Source organism: Erithacus rubecula, assembly GCF_903797595.1.
Source record: "Erithacus rubecula genome assembly, chromosome: 6".
Classification (NCBI taxonomy): Eukaryota; Metazoa; Chordata; class Aves; order Passeriformes; family Muscicapidae; genus Erithacus; species Erithacus rubecula.
This window is the reverse complement of record NC_136688.1, coordinates 28,182,469-28,206,598: the sequence shown is the minus strand read 5'-3', so window position 1 is coordinate 28,206,598 and position 24,130 is coordinate 28,182,469. Positions and strand designations below refer to the sequence as shown.

The window sequence follows — 24,130 nt, the reverse complement described above, 5'->3', positions numbered from 1 at the left end:
GGGCTATTTAGAGCACGGGTTGCACATAATGAGGGCTGTAACTTTATAGGGAGCCAGAGCAGCCTTGCAGGACCATGAGCAGTGCATTCCTGAAACCCTCCTGTACCAGTGTAATGTCAACAGAAAAGGCTGAGTGGTGATGTAATGTCTGAGGCCATGCCAGAGTCAAGACACTTTTTGTTTGATTCACAGGGTACAAGTTATTTCTCCCCACCCCCCTTTTTTAAACAGGCAATACGCAGTTGATTTTACAACCACAAGTGTTATAGAGCCTCATATTATCTGCACAGGGAAAAAACAGGAATGAACTGATAGCATTCATCATTGTGACACAGGCAACAATTCTTGAGCAAGAAAACCTTTTGGACTATTTTAGTTTGGAGAGTGGTTGCATTTTGTGGCTTCCTTCTGGGCCTTTTTTTTTTTTTTTTTTTTTTTTTGCTGTTGCTCATCACTGTAGCCTCTGAGGCTCCTACACTTACAAACACATTTGGGTACTTAAAATCCTGCAATATTTCCTGTATCCTCAGATACAAAAGATATTTTCTATACCAGTCTAGCAACTAAAAATCATTAGTAAATCAACATTTCCCATATTCTAATGCCGACAAGAAGAACAGAAACTTGCCCAGCACTGTGACATGACTAGAGAGTCTTACACATTTAATATTTGTATGTAATCAAAAACTTGTGCATACTAAAGTCAGTGGGACTTGGGTGTATAAATAAACTGTTTTTAAAATTCTGGACCTGGATGGCCAGAAGGATGGATAAATTACATTCTCACACAGATCTCTACAGCCAACAAAGGCAGTGGGAAGCTGAGAATTATGCTTGATCCACCCAGCCTACCTTACCTTCCTCTCTTTCACAGCTGTATGACTCAAGTGAGCTCCTGGATAATGCAAACACCATACCATTTTGAACTTGTTTATCAATCAACATCAGAGCTCTTCTTCAAAGAGTAGAAAAATTGGTATGATGTGTATTAGATCATTACTCCAATGACAAGGACAAAAGAAAAAGTTCTAAGAGGAGCAAATGAAGGTAGTTTTAGATGGGTGCAAATAAAATATCAGCTGAACAATGCCTCTCAAGCTACAGTAGTTGCAAGAAACAAGAAAAGCATGACTGTGGCCTTCCTAGGAAAAATGTTCAAGTATATACTATATATATATATATGTATGCACACTGCTCATTGACTTTGAAATCAGGCTCATAAGGACTAGGACAATAATGCTTTTGGAGGAAAACAATAGTTTGCAAGGCCACAAAGAGAATCAAAAAAGAAGAATTGAAGACAGAGAAAATCAGAGGTTCAATGTGAAAAAACTGCTGAAGAAGCCTTCCTACTACAAGTGCCACTCACAATTTGAAATCAACTTTCTTATCCACAAGTCCCTTCGAATGAGCTTTAGCCCACAGAAAATTTTCATCCTATGAGGAAATACAAGCAAGGTATTCTGTGAAGCTTACTTTGCATGGATCTCAAATGAAAGACATTCTTTATAAAGGCTAAGAACAGCAATATTAAAAGGGAGAGATGACTGAAGCCAGATTAAATTTGAGACAGAATTATTTCTTCTTTTTGATGAATTCTGATTTGCAGGGGTGAAGACTTGAATACATGATATAAAAGCATACTAGTTGTATAGAAGGGCAAAACTAAAAAAAAACTGTTATTTTTTAATTCACCTTGTCTATCTTACAGTAGGTTCCAACTCTAACCTTCTTTTCTAGATATACCTGCAGCTGTAATTGGGTTCTCTGTAAAGGGCATTCCTAAGGACTGTCCCTAGTGCTGAGAATCTTAGCCACATTACAGGACAGTTTCAGACAGAATTGAAGCATGTGTTGGCATTTTCTAAATTCATTCTAATTTTTCCTTCCAGTTAGAAGATGGGTATGAGCTTGTGTCTAAATGCCAAATTTCACATCTCTCTAACATTCCATATAAAAGTTCATCTTCCCTATTAGCATAGTATAGATTTATGAGAGAACATAATTGTCTTTTGCTTTGATTTCCAACTCATTAGCAGCATTATGTTCTGCTACTTATCTGAATAGGAGGTCAGTCAAGCCAAAAGAACAGAGTTTTTTTTAAAAAATGCAGGCTCCTGAAGTATATTTCGTCAGTCTGATACAGAAGCGATCCTGTTAATATCATACCCATAAGAAAAAGCCTTAGAAAGCAGAGCAACATATACTAAGACTTTTCTCTCCATCTTTAGTAACAAATGATAAGCTAAATTATGTGTCAGAGTATACACAGCTCTAAAAGTTTCAGAAGAGAAAAGTGTGTTATCTTTAGGCCAACAAAAAAGTGACCACAAATTATCAGTGGTTTCTTCTTAACCAACACGTGTTTTCCCACGCTTTATAGTAAGCCACTCAATTGTGTTAAATGAGTTTCATTTTCACACTCCTGTCAAAAAAAGATTCAAAACTAAGGAACACTGCTGAAGTTCAGTGACATGAATGTATTTCCTACTTGCAATCTGAAAGAAGCTCAACTCTGCCTCCTGCAGCAGCACCAATAGAATCAGTGATGAAATTCTGACTGCAGGAAGTTTGCTGGTGACAGTTAAGAAATTTTCAGGTCATAGTTTGATACTATCATAGCTTGAAAACATATATTTTGTCCTTAAACAGTGTCTGGTTATTAAATACAGCTGTTTAAAGACAATATCTGGCTCTAGAATCATAAGAACTTCTGTTTATATGTAACCTTTTTCTTTGTGATCAGCAGTAGGGACAGTACCCTGCCTCAGTGAAGTAAGACTATTCCTTCCTAACCACCTGCCATCACCACTTACAGAACACTACTACAAAGACCTATTCTACCTCATCTAGTAGAGTATTAAAAGAGAAACATTATCATTTGAAATAAGAATGAATTACTCTATAAATTCACAATATTTGCATTTTGTGGGATTGTCTCTACATCACTCCATAACAAAATTGAAATGCAAGGAAGATGCTTCCTTATCACATGTAGATGAGTAGATAACATTGTATTAATTTGACCTAAAAAGATAGCAAATATTTTCTTATGAATATAATCTTCCAAGTAAGTATTAGATGACATCAAACAACAGGTAAAGCTTCCCATGTGTTTTGGTATACGTTTTCCTTCTTTCACAGCCCACGTTGCAAAACAGTTCTGAAGAAGCCTGTACATGTCCTGCTTCCTGCGTTATCTCCTGAATCAGCAAAAGCCACCCTCACAGAGGTGTTCTCAAACAGTCATGGAAACTCTGTTGACTCAGGGCAGCACTGCTTGCTTATTACCTGGTCACGATCCCCTGCAAAGCAGCAGCTCTTCATGGTGCAGGAGTTGAAGTAGCCCTGGTTGTCGAACTGGAAGACGGGCAGGCGGCAGTGGATGTCGTAGAGCACCGGGGGCAGGCGCCGGCGCAGCGCCAGCAGCTGGGTGCCGTTGCTGTTGAAGCGCACGCTCATGGCACTCTGCAGGGAAAGGTTCCCTCCATAGCGCAGCAGCGAGCTGGGGAGACAAGGGCCAGCGGGTCAGATGGGCTGCACGTACCAACCACAGCACTTAAAGACACAATTCTCTTCAATCTTACTCAGGCATTTCAAACAAAAGCCCAGCAAATGACAATCTTGTTTAGTTTCTGCTTTAAAGCATCAATTTCTGAAAAATCTTAACATGAAACCTGAATGACAAGCTATTGAAATGCTATGACTGTAAAATCTGCAGAAGAGAAGTCAAAGACTGTGAGTAGTTTTGCTAATAAGAAGTACGTTTCCTACGTAGGAGCAAAGTTGGACAGAGCACTTAGCCTTCAAATAGGCTGTCCTTTTACTTCTGGGATGTCTGCCTTTGAGACTGACCCTAGCAGCAGTCAGCACTTTTAGTTAGCTGGTTCTTGAATCCAGGCAGACTTTTACCCTTGATCTGGCACCAAGATGGCATTTTCTCCAAATGTAGACAGGCTGGCCATTCTCTCTCTTCTGCTTCTATTTATATCTCTACAGGGCATCAGAGGATGTTTAAACTCCACAATCAGTTCCAGATGTGTTAAATAAAAGGACATCTTACTAACATGTTATTGCAAGAAATGCTAAAATAAGTCACTTAGCTAATCTTGAACTAGCTTCATTTAAAAATACTGCCAAGTAGGCAAGACAATTATGTTATCACATGACATTATTACCTAAAACTCTCAGGTGACAGGATTAGCTGGTTTCCTTGTCTCTTATAAGGCTGTATGTTCAGTATCTGTTCTTATTGACATATACAAAACAAAACCAAAGGTTCACAAGTTTGCATACTCTCTCATTAAAAAAGTAACAGAAATGGAATTTGTTCCATAGAGGAACCTAAAGTTAATCAAAACACAACTTAAATGTAACTTGTACAGACTTTCTGTTCTTTTCAAAGACTTCATTCAATCTGCATACTTGAAATTATTATGTATATGGAAAGTGAGACAAAGATGCAAGATGTTTAATCCCTTTTTTTGCTCAATGATCACTTAAACTCCCTAAACAGTACTAGAGCTCATAATTTTGTTAACAGTTCTGATTTGAGCAATAAGCATCAAATCTTGTTGAGGCCCATGACTTTTATGCCCCTTCTGGACCAGAAAGCATGCCAGCTCAGAATTCATAAATTCTTGAGGGAAGGTTATTCATAGACTTTAATGCATAATACTTTCTGATATACCCCTTTGCCCCAACAAGTGTGAAGAATGAGTCACTCCACATGGATGGGAAGCCACATTCCATGCAGGTCGAAACATGCATCGTCTGAGATACCATAAAGTTAAAAAACCATTGTTCCTAACCTGGAGTCAAACAAAACTAGCACAAAATATAATATTCTACATAAGCAATAGCCTAGAAATAAGCTGCTCTCACATACACACACTCTTTGTGAACTGAACAGTCAAAGCCAGGGTGCCACAAAGGCACCAGAAGTCACATTTTCAAAGCCAACTAACTAGTAAGTTCTTCAAGCTGGGACCAAAATTTCAGAACACTTCCATCAGCATGAACAGCCCTGGTGTCTCATGCTCTCCTCCTCCATGGAAAAATCACCAAGGTTTTCTTAATCATGTTCAAAGTATTCAATTTAAAACATGAGAGAATTTAATACTAGACAATGTAAGCTTAGAGACAAGGATTTAGGATCCCTCTCAGACTTAGTTTCTGTTAATTGAGACCAATAAAGTACTCAGCTCAAAATACTCAGTCAGGCATTTAAAATCTAAACAAAACAAGATAACCAAAACACATATGACATTTTTTCTTCCCCCTCTTCTGATAGGTCTTACTAAGCCATTTTTGTCTCATGGAATTTTCCACTTCCTTAAAAAAATACAAACAAATAAGCTAAAACATCATAAACCCCTCAAAAACCCAACCCAATCAAAAACTCAACACAAAAAGAGGCAGAAGAAAAAAACCCAGATTTTTTGGGGTAAGAAAAGTAAATTTTTAATAAAAATATGAGTTGTCCAACATGAATAAGCAGGTCATAACAAATATGCACCAACCAGACTTAATGTTTAGGTGCAGCCACTGCTGTACCAACATTAAGCTTCTCTTCTCATTACCAGTTCTCCCCCTTAATCCAAATCACAACCCAAATGCTTTCCTGCCTACAAGTGAGTGAGCCTACCAGATGCCCCATCCTTTCAAGTTTTCAAGCAAAGTTTCCATGGTTACTAGTATTATGCCCTGCCTGAAATAATTTCAAATTTTATTTTATAGCAATAGGAGTGCAATATTAAACTGGCTTCCATTCTGCTTACAGATGTTTCATTAAGCTCCTATGGCAGTCAAAGGTATCAAAGCAAACACTTGGAATTGAATTCCATATTGTGTTGCAGTAACTTCAGTGTAACCAAGCTTCAAAAGAATGTTTTACTCAGAAATTAAAGGAAGCAAGAGAGACAAACTTCAGAAAAAAATATCATATCCACACATGAGAAATCTAGAATTAAGAAGCTACACAGTTAATACTCCTCAAAAAATCCACAGCTTTGTCTGCCTCAGATCCTCACTCCACAAAATTCAGCCACACATGTAATGGAAATACAGCTCCTGCTGAAGTTTGGTTTTTGGTTTTTTTTTTTTTTTCAATTTGGCTCAAAAAAAAAAAGAAAACTAAACAAAAAAATTAAACCCCCACACTAACAAAAAAGCAGTGAGCTGATACAGAAAGAAATACTAAAATAGCTGTTTGCCGTTTATTTATGAGACTAATGACTTCCCCCACTTACCTTAATTCTGGCCCCAAAAGTCTGATACTGTAGCTCCAAGTGCAGCATTTCACTATACTAATAACAAGCAGTTTTCTGTTTTCCCCACACTGGTGTACCCTGAGTGCTTCCTCTCTGCCTCTCTGAAAGGACTTATTAAATTAACTGCACAGTGTTTTCCTTTAACAAACTCCAAAAAGAGGCAGCAGGTAGTCAGGTGGGGATGAATTGAATAAACTGACAGAAGCTCCCAGCAAACATCCATTTCCTGATCCAAACAGAGGAAAAATATTTGCTCCTTCTCTCTCCTCCTAGGACAGAACATCTGAGAGATATCTTCACAAATAAGAGGGGGGGATGTGTACGAAGGGAGATCAGCTCATGGCTCTATCTTGGTGGCAAAGCTGCTCACCTAGTTCACAGAAAGCATAAAAAGGATTTGAGAAATCTTTCTCTGCCTCACACTGCAGGCAGTGCACATTGTAGCAGTACTGAGAACTGAGAAACCCTAAAACTTTGGTAACTTCCATCATAAAATTTTGTTGGTTCTAGAACAACCATGATGGCTTTAGGCATAAAGAAAAGAAAATGCCTGAGATCCTTTCTAGAGTATCCACCTCCATCCAAATTGCAGGGAAAAAGCAGTCAGCCCTCTCTGAGAAAGAAACCAGCAGAAGTTATTTTTTACAGTATTAAGCCACTACTAATACATGTTAGTACTAAGGAGGATATCTGAATCAAGAAGCTCTAAAGAACTTCAGACTATTCAGAATGACAGCTTTTGCACTTTCTCTTTTTTTGGGACGGGGAGAGAAAGAGAAATTCTGTGTTCAAGTATGTTCAAATGACTATGTCCCCTCTTTCAGTTGCCCCAGGGTGTTGCTCTGTAGCTTTAGTTAGTGTTACTTTTGGATTTTTTCACACAGGATTTTGTGGGACATGTTTGGATACGTTGCTCAAGTTAGAACTGCCACTTCTGCCTGCCCCTTACTGCAGGCACTAACAAAGGAGTTTCAGAGGCAACACTTTGTTGCAGCTACTAAAAAGTTTACTTCATGCATCATGCCAGAAGCAATATTCTCGTCTTGAAGATACAGACCATGACAGCTAGTGAGAAATCTGAAGGCAATACTAAAAGGACACTTTTGAACAAGATGAGTGCTCTTTCTGCCAGAGGCATTATTTTTATGAGTCCAAAGCCAGACTACTCGGATTTACTCTGCTTCCAAATTTGGCTCACTCAGACAGCTGTGGAATGCTGATGTTGCCTACCAGCTCTGGAAGCAATATAGAGAGAGACACATGCACTTTTGAGTTTTTTAGAAAGTCATATTGTATGATTAAGAGAAATATTTAGTTCACAGATGGAACACTGCAATCCAAACTCACATGCTGGAGCTGGAGGGAGGCTGAGGAGGGAGAGAATGGACGATTATATACAATATGGTCATTTCTGCAGCTGGATATGCTGCACACAGGCAGCAGGCAAGGCTAACTAAATACCAGCTCAGCCGAACAATGGAAGGCTTTGAATCCATGAGCAGCACCACAAACATAAATAATTTGGTTTTACTGGCAGTTAGTGGGGTAAGGGAAGGAGCAGCATCACTGCATTGCAGTACAGACACTGTCCTTGGGACAGGGCTGTCATTTAAGAAAAGAAATTAATTAAGCAAGGGAAGAATGTTGGTATCAAACAGCAGCGAGTGAGACTAAGTTAATGAAAGAATGACCTTAAAAGGAAAGAATGAACTGAATGCTCGTAACTAATACACACCATTGCATACAACTGTGTTTGTCAGCAATTCTGTAACCACAAAATTGAGAAACTTCTAACTGTGCAAAAAATAACTGGAATGAAACTTGGCAAACAGAATTTTGGCCTGGAAAACTGCAGAAAAGTCTGGGGGTTTATTTGCAAGAAAATTATTGTGTGTATAAAAGGACACAATTCATATATAGTCTGAAGCAAGCACTTAGAGCCAAATTAACCAATAACAGAAAAGTCAGCACAATATTAATAATAAATGCAGACCTTTCTAAAGTAGATTATGAGTCTCAGGAATCTCAAGATAGTTTATTTGAAAAGCAGATAAATTGTGTCTAAGTGCACAGCATTTCACTCTTAGTATTATAAGTGTTAACAAATGTGAAGGAAGTCCATCAGTGTCTGAAGATTAGCAGGTATACAAGCCATACTCAAGATTTTATTATTTTTCAGAAACAAGGTCATTTTTCTAAATTCTATCATCACTACTTCTGATCTTTACAAGACCTGTCTCCAAGAATCATCACCAGGAATAAGAGGTATTTGCTTGGATTTATTTCTTATTAAACAATAACCAAATAAAATAAAGGCTGTGTATTGTTAGCAAAACTAAACACCTTTGCTTTCCTTCAAAAAGAAAGTACTACTACAATCAATTCCATCCACCAAGATAAGAAAAGTACAGAATTCAGGGTGAAGATTCTGCATGTTCAAGAATGTGACATTTTTTTGCTATTTACTGTTAGGGTCAGAACATATAAGTTAGTTCAAAAAGGAATCTCCCCATCATTAATGGACTTTCATGCATGGCAAACCCTAAGGCAAAGAAAAGCTTTGCTGTTCTCTCCAAACCACAAGGGCAGTATTTTAATTTTTTTAATAACTGAGATTCCTATCTGATAACAGACTTCAGAAACTGGAGCCTTAAAAACATTAAACATCACCATTTATGTACCCAGAGCAGCCCAACAACGTAACAACAAAGGCTTGCCTAGTTTGGCCCTTATGACCTAACTGAATCACTGAATGAAAATGTTGCTACATCAGTGATCTCAGGCAGTTCTCCAGGAAGCACTATGATTTCCTGTATTCTGCCTTTAGTGACAGGAAAATAACTCAGGAATTTCAGTATTCTGAGGAAGATGGCAGGAGCAGAGATATAAAGTATATTAAACTCTCCCCGTCATCTGGATTACTTTTATCCTTTCAGGATTTAAGGTTACCTCTACCATTACAAAGATTGAACACTAGTGAATGACAACAAGCAAAAAAACCCAAAAACCCCTGTTTGTTTGAATGCTTGACATCATCCTCCAGCTCTAGCTAAGGTTTGTTTTGGTGTTATTACAGACCTGTTCCCAAACATTCTCCTGCCCTAGGCTTGCCCTCACTACGGATCTGCAGGTCAGCAGGCACAGGAGTGTTCTATTCTCACTCTCTGCTTGAATCATGTAGGTGTTACTGTAATGTAAGTAATAAATGAGATCTAGTAAGTAAACAATTTGTTTATCAGGAAAAAACCAAAAACCCAAACAAAACAAAACCCAACCAAACAAAAATATTTAGTTGGATTAAAAAAAAAAATAAACTAGAGAATACAATGTAAAAAGCAACTGTCCAACAGCCACAAACAAACTAGCTGAAACACCTGATCATTTCCATCCTTTTCTAATCCCTAAATTCTCTGATCAGAGTCCATTATTCAGCCTGTTCAGAAATAGCACCTTGTAGGATGGAGTACAGACTGTGACAGAGAACACTGCTCAGCTAAATCCAGCAAAACACAAAGGAGCAGGTTCCATCAGATAACCAGACAGAGAAGATGGAAAAACAGCCAGACATGGCATGGGAAGATGACCTTTGGACCAAATAAAGGAGCAGGACATGTTCCCAAAACCAAGCATTCACCAAAGTCGTTACAACACAAAGAACATGGGTATCAGAGAATGTTACCTTAGAAAAATAATCTGAGTGTAAAAGTTGGCAAGGTCTCCTGAAGAATAAAACTATTTTCATACCTTATGCAAAATCAGTCACATGTCAATACTGCAATCCTATGATACATTTTTCCTACACATTTCTGTTGCAATTGTTGTCTTGCAATAGGAAGCTGAGTAACATCAGCCACGGATTTGTTCTCTTATCCAATAATATATATACACTCACTTCTCTCTTTTTCCTATGAAGCTGCAGGAATTTTTAATTTACAAAAACCGCACAAGCAGAAATTACAGAAAATAGCATCAAGAAGAAAGTAGGCCTTTCTTTTGACAGGAAAATTGGCAAGATCCAAAATGCTCCTGCAGTAGAAGAGTCCAGTCTTGAACTAATAAAACTTCTGCCTCTAGTAGGTAAAAGATGAATATTAACTTTCACCTAAAGCTAAGTGAATGCAACTGCAGACATAACTTTGGACTCATCAGATAGTTTCACTACAATTTCCCCTGGAACAATGTTTCAAAGACTAATTCCCTTCTCTTACAATAGAATTAAACCAATATTTCAGATGTTCTCCTAGTAAATGCACTAAGATGATCTCTCCTTTGATTTCAGTCACCAATATTTTTTTGAATTTTCCTTTCTCCTTTTTTTTTTCCTTTTTAGACAAAAAAAAAAAAAAGGTTTTTTTAAAAATTCCCTCCATCTTAAATACAGGTAAAGAGGTGATTAGGGCAAGACTTAAAATGATTACTTTCTTAAGAAAGCCATCAACAAAAACCCATTCAATCTGAGCTTCTTTTGAACAACAGATTATAATTTTAAAATTTGCATTACAAGGACAATACTTTGCACTTTAAATTCTTGCTTTAGAAAGACCTGGGTGCTAAAGTATTTCAAAGCTAACAAAGTGATTAAGCACCATGAGGCTTTTGATGTAGGCAGTTTTCCCTTTTCTTGGTACAGGAAAAACCAAGGGCAAGAAAGGTCAACTAACAGACCTAACCAACACTGTGAAACAAAACCAGGTTTCCTGACTTCTTGTTTACAGTTACACACAGTGTCGAATATCTAAAATCTGAATAGCACCTCTGCTTGTAGGAGCAAACTGGATCCCACAGAGAAAAGGGACAGTATTGAGCTTAAAGTGACTGCCAGAACCAGGAGTGCTGATGTGAGGATGCTGATAGGCATGAAAAAGTTTCATCTTCAAATCAGAAAATCCCTGTGCATGTGATGGAGGGCAATCAAGACAGAAGAGGTCAAACAGAAGAATGACCATAGCTCTGTCTGAAAGCAACAAAGAATTAAAAGCTGAGCTACAAAGAACACATATTTTTATTATACAGTTTTGACCTCAAAAAAAAAAAAAGAAATTTAACAATAAATTCACTGATTTACATATTTCACAACTTCTGGCTGCACTCCTGTCTTTAAAGAAAAAAAAAAAGGTAAAAAAAAAAAATCACCTGACTGAAGATGACAACAACAAAAAAAGTCTCCACATGCAAGGAAGTCATCAACATGACTAAAGCCTTGATGATTGTCACCACCTCTCTTTGCCCAAAGTCAAAAAAGGCTCATTTGCAAGTATTCCCCTTTTTCTTTCAGTGAGAAGAAAGAAGGAAAGGCAGAGGAAACTACCTTAGATATTTCTAATTCTAAATAAGTGGTTGATTTTGGCTAAATTTGTGGCAAGTATTTTGGAGATTTATGTTCACAATGAGGAAATCAAAGCCAAAAGCCATCCAAAAAGTACTACTCCCCCAGATGCCATTACTATTGAAATGTTCCTTCAACACATCCAAATAATTTCCAGAAAAATTCAATCCCCATGAACTTAAGCAATAGTCAGTTCACTTTCTACCACATTAAAGGGAACTTTTGAGAAATAATAGAAGACAATTAGGGGGAAAAGTATCGACATTTAGGTTCTTATAATTTGGGCAAATATGCTGAGTTGGATTTGGTTAGGAGATCTTCAAATTCTAGGTTGAAAAACTGATCAGTTGAGCTCCTCAGCAACACAGAAGTGTAACATATGAGGATGGTACGTGTGGGATGAGTTCTATTTCCTGAACTGCAAGAAGTTATTTGAACTATTTGAGGTGGCGTGGTTGACCTATATTAGTGAGTTCCAAAATAACACTTAAAATTTGCTATACTGTAGCCTAACTAAATAGATTACTTTAAGCAGCATCAAGTAAGTCAAAATTCACAACAAATTATTCCACTGAGAAGTGAAAGAAATGATAAGCCTGACAATGAACAAGTGGTTGCCAAGATACACACATTTCTCCTGCAGTCCTTAATACAGTGCTCTGCTGAGAGCAGCACTGACAAAGGTCTCCAGACAGAGAAACACGCAGCACACTTCTATTGCACTGAAATAACTGAAACAGGTGTTTGCCAATTCAATGGTCTAGTGAACTGTTCCACCTGCAGGGGCTTTGGGAATTCCAAAGCATTCACACTGGAAGTGATGACAATCAGAAGCTTCTTTCTTTCACATGACAAGTCAAAAAGCAAAATAGTCAAAGTCAAACCTTAAATAACCACATAACATTCCTGCCATCATGTAACATCTAGAGATTTGACAAGAAGAAAATTCCCAATCCCCCAGCACAGCTTTTAAGGCAAGAGCCCTGAACTTGGTAAGCTCTCTGTCAGAAGCAAACCCTGTGGCTGGCTCCTGAATTAATATCCCCAGTACAATCACTAACAATACTGGATCCCTCACTTACACTTGCAGAAACCCAGTATTTCATCCAACATACCAGACATCTTGGTAACACACAGGTAAAAGAAGACAACTGTTACTTTGTAGAGTGAGTTCTGGAAAGAAAGCTAAAAAGGATAAAAACTAAGCACATGGATGATTATTTCTCAGAAAATAACTGCCATCTCTGTTCTTCTGGTGTGATCTTTAAGGATCAAATACCTTGAAGGTATGACCCTAGAAACTAAAATTGGCAACCACTGGAGACCTCAATCTATGGACTTGTACTCAGTTAGGATGTTTTGTTTAACCTCAGAACATCTCCAACATCACCACACAGATTTTCTAAAGTCTTCTCTATGCAACAGGTTACAAATATCACCTGTGGTACAGACAGAGTTGCAAATACTCATCATCTCCCTTTCTTCTCTTACCCTCGCACACCCACACATCAAAAATAAACCCTAACAGAATCAACCTCTCTTGAAAAGCTGGTCTATTTGACATGCATTTAACTAAACTACGAAGAATTCTTCTCAATTTTCCTGCAGTTCTGGCAGGAAACTCCTGTTTCCATACTGAGAGAGGCCTTATAAACCTGAAACCTAACTTTTCCAAATAGATGTCAATCAAATACCACCTGCAAGATTTCTATGTCCAAGTGTTTTTCCTCTTGCTATCAGATCACTGATACAAAACCAAAAAATTAATACTCATCAGGTCTTTAAAAGGCTGGGAACTAAATAAAGAAAGAGAAACTACAAGTCAAAGCTATCAGGAGTCAAGAACTGGATTTTCAAAAGAACTGATTTCCAGTACATGTGAACGAGAAATTATGGATTTAATAGATTGTTTTAAGAGTTGGATGGTGTTTATTTGCAGCACAATGACTAAGCTGAACACCTAGTAATTAGCACTTGACAGAAAAGCTCTGTTCAAGACAAAGACTTTAGGAAATGCAGTTAGTTCAAGATCAGCAGCACAGTGCAGCCACACCTTCAAAGTCCTCCACACACTAGCAAGATCCACATACCTGAACATCCATAAAACTGATAAGAAGAGTCCTCTGTCAGGACCTCCCTGAATCCAATTGTTTTAGTACAGGGAAGGAATTTCTATAGCTCTGTATTTTGTTTACTGTTTAACGAGCTTACCACTAGATGATTCACTAATATCTAACAACGTGTATTCCTTTTCCACAACTTGGGAGTTTGCTTCTCTAAATTCTCAGAGCAGGAGGTAAATTTAACGTTAATTTAGAGCACACTAAGAAAGACTTCTTGATTGCTGTTATTTGAGACACAAATATTCATTAAATGTGAGCTAAAAAGTTTGTTGGACTCTGAGCTGCAGTTACTTGTCAGCCAAGACAAAGAAAGAAATCAAAGCTGAAATAATGTTCCTTTTGGATGTATCTGTAATGACTTGATGGAAAACATCAAAACTGATATTCCTTTAACTTGGGCTTATTATGATTTGCATGGTCAAAAAAAAATTAGATTAAAAAATATGCCATAAGGATTACAATCAGGCAAGGAATACCAGGCTTGCCCTGTTACTCTAGGATTTTTTAAAGTCATCATTGGGCTTTTTGAGTACATGGACTTGCAACTGTGCAGACAGCAGAAATCTTGTGAACTTTCAGAAGAATCTTAAAAAGGTCTATTGTGTGGAACCATTTCTACCTCACTTAGAGTTGAATCCAGTACTTGAATTAGGGGGAAAAACACATTTCCAGATTCCAAAACTAAAGTCTGGGGTTCTGGAACAGTGTTTTTACTCCATTAACACAAAAAGTCAAACGAGAAAAAGAAAAATTCTCTACTTATAGTTTATTCTTATGAAACATGCAGCCTTGGAAGCTAAATCATCCCTAGATTTGGTCAGGTTCCACTTCTACTTTGTAAAAAACTTGTAAAGAACATGCTGAGGAGGCAAAAAAGGGGAAGGTGAGTGCAGCAAAAGAAACCAAAGCAAGTAAAACAGAATGAGCAGAATGCCACAAACAGCTGAACATATCTAATAGTTCACTGCTTCTTAAATGAGGACATGTTTCCTTTTTATGTCCTCTTCTCAGCCTTACAGGCCTTACTGTCTCTTCTCAACCCTTTACAGCTGCCACTGGACCCTCCCTGAACCAAGTTCAACTTGCTACAGCACAAGAAAGCTACAAAGCCTTTCCAGCTTAGTGTTCTAACTTCCAGACCTGATGAGTTGGCTCAACAAACAGGTCAAACACATAACTACACAACAGACATAGGAATGAGGGCTGGGTAGTTTGTAGATAAGCTCTCTCACTCACCTAAAATACCCCAAGATAAGTATTTATGACATAAGACATAGCATTTTAATCCTTGAACTGGACACACCAAAGGATCCCTGTGTACATAATGTACTGGCTTAATGCTTCCATCACAAGCAGAACACACTTCTGTGAACAGCCTTTTTGCAGTATGGAGATTAAAAACATGTGACTGTCATTAATAGGACAAACCAATATAATTTTGATCTCAAAAACTTCCAGATAAGTTGATGTAAATGGTGGATCAGGGAAAACATATGAAAAGAAAGTATTAGGGGGAAAATGATAATATTTTCTTAAGGGAAAAAGCAGTTTGTTTCAGTAAAAAGAAGGAGATGGTCATGGAGCTGGGTGGAAAAAGAGAAGGGAAAGCATGAGTACCTAACAACAGCTGAAATATATATGTGCTCTAACTTGCTGAGTTGCCCCCAGAAATTCTGTAACAATATTTGTAAAATATATCTTATAGTAAATAGTTTAAGAAGCACAGACCACCCTTTTAAAGTTTTCTTCAAAAAAGGCACAGCTTCCAGACCCCATCTAGTGGTGTAAATGCCTTACAGCACCTTCTCAACCAAAACCATACTTAAAGCTTTTCAATGCACTGTTTTTAAAAAAGAAACAATACAGATGGTTTCAGTTTAATGTCCACCTGAAGGAATATAAATACTTACACATTCTAAAAATAGAAAAATAAAATTTCCAAAATCACTAGTCAGCTTATAATCATAGAATTATATTAGTTCTATATTTATAACACTTCATATGCTATTTTTGAGGAGTCAACCCACCACATCCAAATCTTATTAATATACTGGGGTAGACAGAGAGCATCTCAATTGCTGCACTAACTCTGAGACAGAAGAGATATCAAGCTGTGAATGAACTTTGGGAAAAAGCAAAATGAATCCGCCTCTGTATTCTGACTCAGTCAGCAAGACTAATCAAATTATGATTATTTGAAGTGAGCTAAACTTTCCACAATTCAGAGCTGTGCAACTGTCTCTAAATTTCTACATGCCTGCCAAGAAATGCTGGCTTCTCAATCAACTCCTTCACTGTAGTAGCCAAGCATAAAATACTCCCAGCTTCCCATTTGAAAGTTAACCAATTCCACAGCATATGAATAAAATCTACTCATAATCAGGACTTTTTTTCCTGGCCCTAAAAGTATTCAATTTAAAATTTTTAGGAGTGTTTAATGTTGCCTGACTAAAGAAGTGGACAAAACCAACTTTCCTGGCTGGAAGCATGCAACAGCAAACTGAGACAAATTCTCCCATAAGCCAATTGGAAAAAAGCCATGTGTTTCAGAGAAAAATATACTGCTGTAAAACTTCTCAGATTTTCTAAAGAAATAAGTAGATACAGCTCATTTGTTCCTGTCAAGTAATGAAACCTATATCTGAATTCTCTAACCTACAAGGACATCACTGCTCTATTCAATGTTTTGAAAATGTAAAGTTATTAAAGACTACACAATTAGCCATACTCCACTGACTGACACAGAAGTTAACAGTAAATCTCCCCTTTTTTGATAGTCCATTATCAAGCTGAATAGCATCAAAGAAAAACTATACTTCTCCTGAGAAGCCTCAGCTGATTAAAACTAGAAATTCAGCATCAAACCTGATCCCCTTCAAATGAGTAAAGGTCAGCCAAATCCTATGAGTTTTATCAAACCTCACCTATATCTGTAAAAAGCCTCAACACACACAGTGCTTTTGGCTGCAATATGTGTTATGAGAAGGTATTGCTAACTACAGTGCTGCTACTGGCCACAAACAGCTAGTCTTTGGAATTCCAAGCTTTTCACTTGCTGGATTTTGCAGACAAGCAGCAACAAGATTCCCCAGAGATGCCTCCAATTATGAAACAAAAAGTAGTGCCTGCATCATCTAATTCTGCCTCTATCTGAGGGCTGACAGTAGCTAGGGAACTGAGTTTTACAGGAGGTGTTATACCAGCAGCAAATTATTAACTACATGTAACTGTTTTCCAGGTCCCATATTGGAAGAGTGGTGTGGTTCAGCTTAACCCACTGGAAGTTAAAATTTTAGCAATCACAGCAAATGTTTAAAAGTATCTACACTTCTTCCCCTTCTTTCTACCTCTAATCAAAACCCCACTACCACACAATGTGACAAAACAGTCAAAGTTTAACTGATCTAGTATTTTCTATTAGCACCACAGCTGGAATTATAGGACTGAAAAACTTCCACAATGGCCTCAGTGTTATGATGGATTACATCAATACTGAGGGAAAGGAGGAATTTCCCTTGGTGGTTTAAGGCATAAAAATGCCTCACAGGTGAACCTCATGTGCAGCAATGTAAATAAAAAATGTAGACTAGGGAAGAAATAGACAGATCTAGCAACTTTTTACTGTAGCTATTTATATATTGTGCTGTTCAACAATCCCAGCAAAGATTCAACAATCAAACAAATACTTCTAAATCATGTCCCTCAAAAACCTCTATTTCTCCATCCTTCATACCTTGGATTCCAAAGACAGTATAAAAGAAAGCTGTAAAGATGTAGGGAAGCAAGACTTTTCACCATTAGCAGACTTTTTTTGACAAGGAGAAGAGCATCTGATGCAGTAGCTCTCCTTTGCTGTGCTAGTGGCATGTTTGCACAGGCAGCTTCCTGTTTACCCCTAGATTGTGGAGAATTTCAGGGCTCTTAAACCCATAAAACTCACCAACCAAAGTGCTTTAGGCACACATCTTACCTGCAACTACAGCATCCTTTATGATTAATAAGAATATGGAAAATATTCACAAACTCCTGCACATACCAACTTCAGGTGTATGCAGTCTACCACAAGTACTTACACTATTATGTGGATTACTTTAACAAGAACTATTTTTTCCCCTCTGATAATTAAGTGCATTTTCCCCAAAAGAGACTGTAACAAACTAAAACACACAGGTGTGTAAATTCTGGCTTCCACTTCCTCACTGGAGTGAGGATTGTGTCTTTACTGATCTAAAATTAATAAATATTTTTTTCTTCTTATGACAAAGTGAATTGACACAAATACTTTGACACAAAGTTCCAGCTTTCTAGATTAGCAAATTAGACCTACAGAGACAAGTAGAACTTTTGTCAAATGCTCTGTTACTTTAAAAAGACTAAAAATCCATCCTAATTTATTTAAATATGAGAGACTCTGACTTTGGCATCCCACTAGCAGGACACAGATCATTCTGAAGAGTTCTCTTTCCTGAGAGTTTCATGTGGAAAAAATCTGCAGTGGCAGCAGAGTTCCTTAGAGCCATTTCTTTTCCTCTAAACCAAGCATACCCTTCTCAGTGTTTGGGACACATCTCTGATCAAGCAAAGGAGGAGAGTTAATGGCTATCCCAGAAAAATGGTAGCTGAAGACTTAATACCTGCATTCATTTATATTATAGCTGGCATCCAGCCAGACTTAACCCACCACAGATTTTTATGATGGAAAAATAAACATTCAAAATCTGAAAGACTGAAAAAGCTTAATTTCTCATGCATGCCGAAGTCTGGTATCAGACATTGTATACATCCACTTTAGAACCCAATCCAACTGTATTTCAAGCTGCAACCTAATTCTCTCAACTTGTTTTTAACTCCATGCAAATCTGGAAGCACATTCTGCAGCCAAATGATTATACAGATGTCTGTATCACTCAGGATGTCATGTTAAACTCATAAGCACTGAGTAAAAAGCAGCCTTGACCACAGTCTTGAGTCAGCCACTAAAAACTGAGCTGGGCAGGAAAAACAAACTGCAAACCAGGCAGTGCCCACCACAGCTTCTTCCAGTAGTGCTTCTTACCAAGACAGTGCTAAATACAATGATGAGAACTTGACACAGCAATCCAACTTAATCTGCAGTGGTGAAGCCAGGCAGGTTTCAAAAAAACATCACTTACCTTAACACTGAAGATCCAGCCCCATTTTAAATCAAATTAGATCATAAGTATGAAGAATATTATTATGTAAAATAATTTATTACCAACACTGCTGTTAACTTTGTTCTGCATCTTTGTGACTTAAATTTTTTTTTTAAAAAAGCAGCATGCCATCACCTCCCAAGGGGAAGAAATAACACAGCATAAAACAAGGACAGCTGGATCATACCTCTGAGGCTTACGAATATCCCAGAGTCCCACACCTTCCTTAGAGTTGGCAGTGGCCAGTAATCTGGGTTCTACTGGATTAAACATCACACTGTGAAAGGCTGATGGGTAGTGTGCCAAGCAGAAGGGCTCTGTTGAAAAAGTTGAAATTTCAGACATAAGAACAAACAATGCATTCAACTGTTTGATGCAAGGAGTTTGGCAGCTGAATATGGAAATAGCATAACAAGATCTGAAGATATGGAGACATGTTCAAACCACTTCCCAAGCTGACACATCCAAAGCAATATAAAACCTGAAGTTTTAAAATCCACCCACGTTTACATTAATGCAGTCTAAATATGGAAAAGGACACATATTGAATTTCAAGACATAATTTTCTTTATGAAAGGTTATCAGAGTTTTAAACTAGATATTCACAAATCAAATACTTAAATCTTCTTAAGGTTCTTGACCAAATGCTCATCTGATAAGGACTATACATGTAGGGGCTTCTGAAAGCTTCCTAATAATATATGCCTGAGAGCTTCCACAGTCATTGCTGATTACCCAGGGAGAATAATATTGCAAGAAGTGAAATAAACTTGTATGAAACTGCTAACCCTGGGGAAAAGGAGCCTACCACCTCTTAAGTGCTGTACAAGCAGACAAGAAAGGTGTTCCTCTTGCTTAAAAAAATAATGTTAACTGTTAGCTCTTGCTGTTCACACACAAAGTAGAAAACATGCTCATTCAGACTCTCTTTCTCATAAGACTGTATTTGGACTGCTACTCTGCCTTATTTATTCCATCAAAATACTATCTCCATGAAGAGTGGGGAAAAGCCTTGACTCTGTTACCTTCTCTCTGCTTCTGTGAGCTTACAGCTTTAGGCAATCTAATTCTCTTCCTTGTTTGTATCTTTTGTGGCATGCTGCCACTCTTTCAATCAACTAAGAAATCAGAATCAATCCCTATTTTGAGCCAGGGATTTGGCCAGATTTTCCCATTCACTGTCTGCTTTGGTGCAACTCCTGTGTCACTCATGTGCTTGGGAGAAAATTATTGTCCCTACCTGAGCCACCAAGTGCAGCACTCGTAGTCCCACAAGCACCCCAAAGCTATGTCATTTTCTTTCCTCATTTCCCTCATTACCACATATAAAACATGGTTAAGCAAGCAACCCTCTCAAATTCCCAGTACCTTATGAAATGACTGCCAATCAAGCAAACGAAACAGAATTAACATTTACTTGTCTTGTCTGTACCCTCCCCTCATGCTCTATTACAAGTTTTTTTCATCAGGAATTTTCCTTTTTAATGTTTCTTTAGCAGTGATGAAAACCAAGATCTCTGACCACAGATGAAGCTCCATGGTGCTATTCACTGTCATAAGAGTCAAAAGTAAAAAGAAGAAAAGAAGCCAACTTTTGTTCTGCCAGTCTGCCCAAAGGCTTTAGAAATTGCTGTTGATCTGCCATCAGCTCCAAACAAGGTTTAACACCAAAGCTGACCTTCTATGTTTGCATCATCAAATCAGAATCCTGCTGGGATATGAGGCTGTGTTATTAAAATGGCAGCCCCCACTGAGAAGCAAAGGCCTGCATCAGCTGAATGGAGAGACTAACATCAGATTGCCAAATAAAGGAGCTAGGTTTTAAATAAACTTTCATTTTGTGCATATTTCCTTAGTCAAATCATTGTCACTAATTACTGGTGCTTTCCTTCACACCTTTTATTATAAATAGATTATCACCACAGCTTTCTTCTAAGATACCAAAAGTATCTTATCTTTGCCTTTCAGCCTGTCAAGGAGAGATTACAAGAGCTAAACTAATGAGGCACTAAGTAATTTTAATGAAAAGTAGAGGGATTAATTTTCTATTGTTCCTTATGCTCATTCACAATTGTAGCTCTTATACACTGGAGTATGAGCATGTTTCTGAAGGGAGCAGCTCAACACCATCTTCAATAAAAATTATAAGTAGTCATTTAGGACAGTAACAGAACTGTAAAGACCAGGACTTGCCAATCACTGGCAAAATAATTATGCCTCACTTTCACCCTTCTCCAAGACTCACCATCACGACTGTCCCAGATAACAAATTTTCTCTTCCTTGCCTTGCATGAATTCTTCCTAAACCAATTCTATTTTCCTTGTAGATACCTTACCTCCATGGGAGGACTCTCTGATGTCCCAGATAAGAACCCGGCCATCATCTGATGAACTGGCAAAGATGTTGTCATTTACTGGGCTCACTGAAAGGCCATACACTGCATCTTCATGGGCAAACACATCCAAGGTCTCAGTGCTGGAAAAGAAACACAACATTATCAATCTTCCTTCTTTTTCTATTGTTTTATAAAGCAAAATATTTATCCCTTTATCTACCCAGTAACACTTTGTGACATAGTTTCTGTAAGTTCATAAGAAGACCCCTGTGTTTAATTACAGTGAAAAACAAACAAAATACCCGTGTACACTGACTTCATGCTATGAGGAAAAAAAAAATCTCTCAAACTAAAACCCAAACATTAAAAACTTCAGATACTGCAAGATGCTATGGAACACATGAGGTGTTAGATGTTAATTTAGAAGGATGTAATGGGAGAGGGAAAGAAGCCTTGGGACCTCCGGACTAAATTTTTTACTTCTTAATGTAAAAAAGGAAAACAAGACAGGAGTTCATTCTTTAATACAGGTTTCTGTTTCATCCAAAAGTTCAGTTGAAGCTCACATAAGAGCAACTTTCCAGATGACTTTTTCAGTAAGTTTTCTTTGTTTTTCAGGGTAGACCAGACCTATATTTTTCCATGTGGAAAGAACAGCAAAGAAACAACAAAATAAAAATAATTCCCCCAAAAGTATATCTGGATTTCAGCTGTTTCACAGCTATAAAAAAAGAAAAGGCACAACCTCTATTCTTTTCCCAGTGTTTTAGTTCAAATAAAAAGCTGGAATAGTGGTATGTAGAAATACTGGAATATTAATGTAGAAAAAATGAAATACTAAATCAGAAAATCCTGGAAATGTTTTCTTTCTTTTTAAAAGCCCCTTTATTTCTTAAGGGAATAAACTTTATATACAAACCCTATATCTCATGGAAGCTGCACCAAAGAGATCCCACATAAAATCAGCATTTTGCTCACATGGCAATTGATGTTCTGAGTGGCAGATCTACTAACTCTGTCTCAGGGATCATTAATAGAAAGGGGGGAAAAACAGTAACAGAAAAAGCCATTTGAAGTTATGGAAGAGCAACTGACAGACCAAGTGTTATCATTACAAAGCGATTATCTTTCCACAGAAGTCAATTAGAATTCAATCTACTAAGATTTCTTTTAGAAGACCATACAAAATAGCCTTAAGGGAAGGAATTCTGTATGGATTACAACCGGACTTAGCACACCAAAAAATACATAAAAACCTGATAACAAAAGCACATTAAAAATATGCACATATCAAAAAGACTTGTCAAAACACCTAAACAAGGCACAGACAGAAAAAAAGTGCAATATAGAAAAGCTGAAATGACAAACAAACAAACAAAAACCCAAAAAACAGCCAGACAAACAAAAAACAAACAAACAAAAACAAAACAAAACCCCCAACAACAATAAAAAAACCACCAAAAACAAACAAACAAAAAAACCACCAGCAACCCCCTGCACAAAAAACAAAAAAAAAAAAATTAAAAAGAAAAAACCAACAAAAAACCCCAAACCCAAACACTAAACAACTAAACAACACGATACTCCTGAGAAACCATCAGAACAGAAGGCAGTTACTTTTACCCAGTTTGTATGTAAGATTTATGCAAGAAGCAGGCATAAGGTATGATGGAAGGCAGATATACACTGAACAGTTCAATGCAAAAGGCTTTGGACAAACACATCAAGAAATATGTCCATAATGTTATTCAGGAAACTCATAGAAGTGTAAGATTTTACATTTCTCTGTTCTTACATATACCTCTTCCTGGTTTTTTTTTTTTATTTTCTTGAGTTCCTATTAAATGAATGATCAGCACTTAAATCTGTAGAAGTTATTAGTATAGACAAAATGTTAAAGTTTTTTTTTACTTCAAAAGCAGTAAGCTCAGTAGACATGACGTCTAGAGAAGTCAAATGCAATACATATTACTGCTACTGTATTAATTACACTTCCACTAACAGCCTAATCTTGATGTAGCTCAATGAAACCTAATTCCCAACCATTTTGCAGTTTTGCTGGAAAGTATCAAAACCCATATTATCCATGTTAGTATGCAGAATCAGGCAGCTGCATCCAAAGTTTCAAAAGGAAGTTAGGTAGGCCAAGCACTAGCCATCTTAAACACAAGTCAGGTGAGTCTGTTGAAAAACAAGAAGTCTGTATGTGCCAACAGTTGTTTTTGTGCCAGAATAATCTACTCAGAACCTACTGTGCTGTCTGTAGGAGAGCATATATATTTAATAACCATTCTCTTTCCTGAGGTCAAAATAATACAGAGCCCAAGTGCTGAAAAAGAAAATGGGGTGATAGGGAATACTTCATTCCAGTTACGAATTTAAATAAATAGAAAACAAATTTCAGTATTAAAACACGGTTTTCCTAAACCATTCATTTGAAACAGAAAACACTTCCAGTGAAGGGACATTAAAGGAGTTCTTGAAGCAGTGGAAGTAAACAGTGTAGTTACCTTTCAACATCATGGAGTATAACTTGCTCATCATTGCCTAAAAAGAGAAATATAAGCAATTAACACCATGTTCTAGCGATTAAAAAGCATTATGGTAAAAAAAACCCCAAACCACTTAAAAAAAAACAAATTAAAATTTCAAAACCAATATTGAAACAGGGAAGACCAGCTCAGTTGCTACATGGTTACCCTTTGCTCTTTCATATGAAAGGTTTGATGTGATTTCGCCAGTCACGACCAAATGCACCAACCTGTTTCATCTGCTCCCGGTCAACAAATAATTCCACTTATATGCTTATTCCACTTAAATATGCTACTTATCATTTTTTTGTCCAGTTTGAGCTTTAGTTTCGGGAAATTTGCAATAAAGAACATGAAGCAGCAGAACA

The 24,130-nt window shown here is 37.3% G+C and overlaps 1 protein-coding gene across 2 annotated transcripts in view; it reads right to left on the bottom strand.

Annotated features, from left to right (window-relative positions):
- DCAF5 (DDB1 and CUL4 associated factor 5) overlaps positions 1-24,130 on the bottom strand; it is a 64,338-nt gene that overhangs the window by 26,314 nt on the left and 13,894 nt on the right. For both annotated transcript variants that reach the window (XM_079309634.1, XM_079309635.1), the window contains exons 3-6: positions 23,742-23,778; positions 21,232-21,371; positions 19,083-19,212; positions 3,292-3,505 (exon numbers count right to left, since the gene is read on the bottom strand). In XM_079309634.1, coding sequence (XP_079165760.1) covers positions 3,292-3,505; positions 19,083-19,212; positions 21,232-21,371; positions 23,742-23,778 — 521 coding nt within the window. The remainder of the gene's footprint in view (positions 1-3,291; positions 3,506-19,082; positions 19,213-21,231; positions 21,372-23,741; positions 23,779-24,130) is intronic.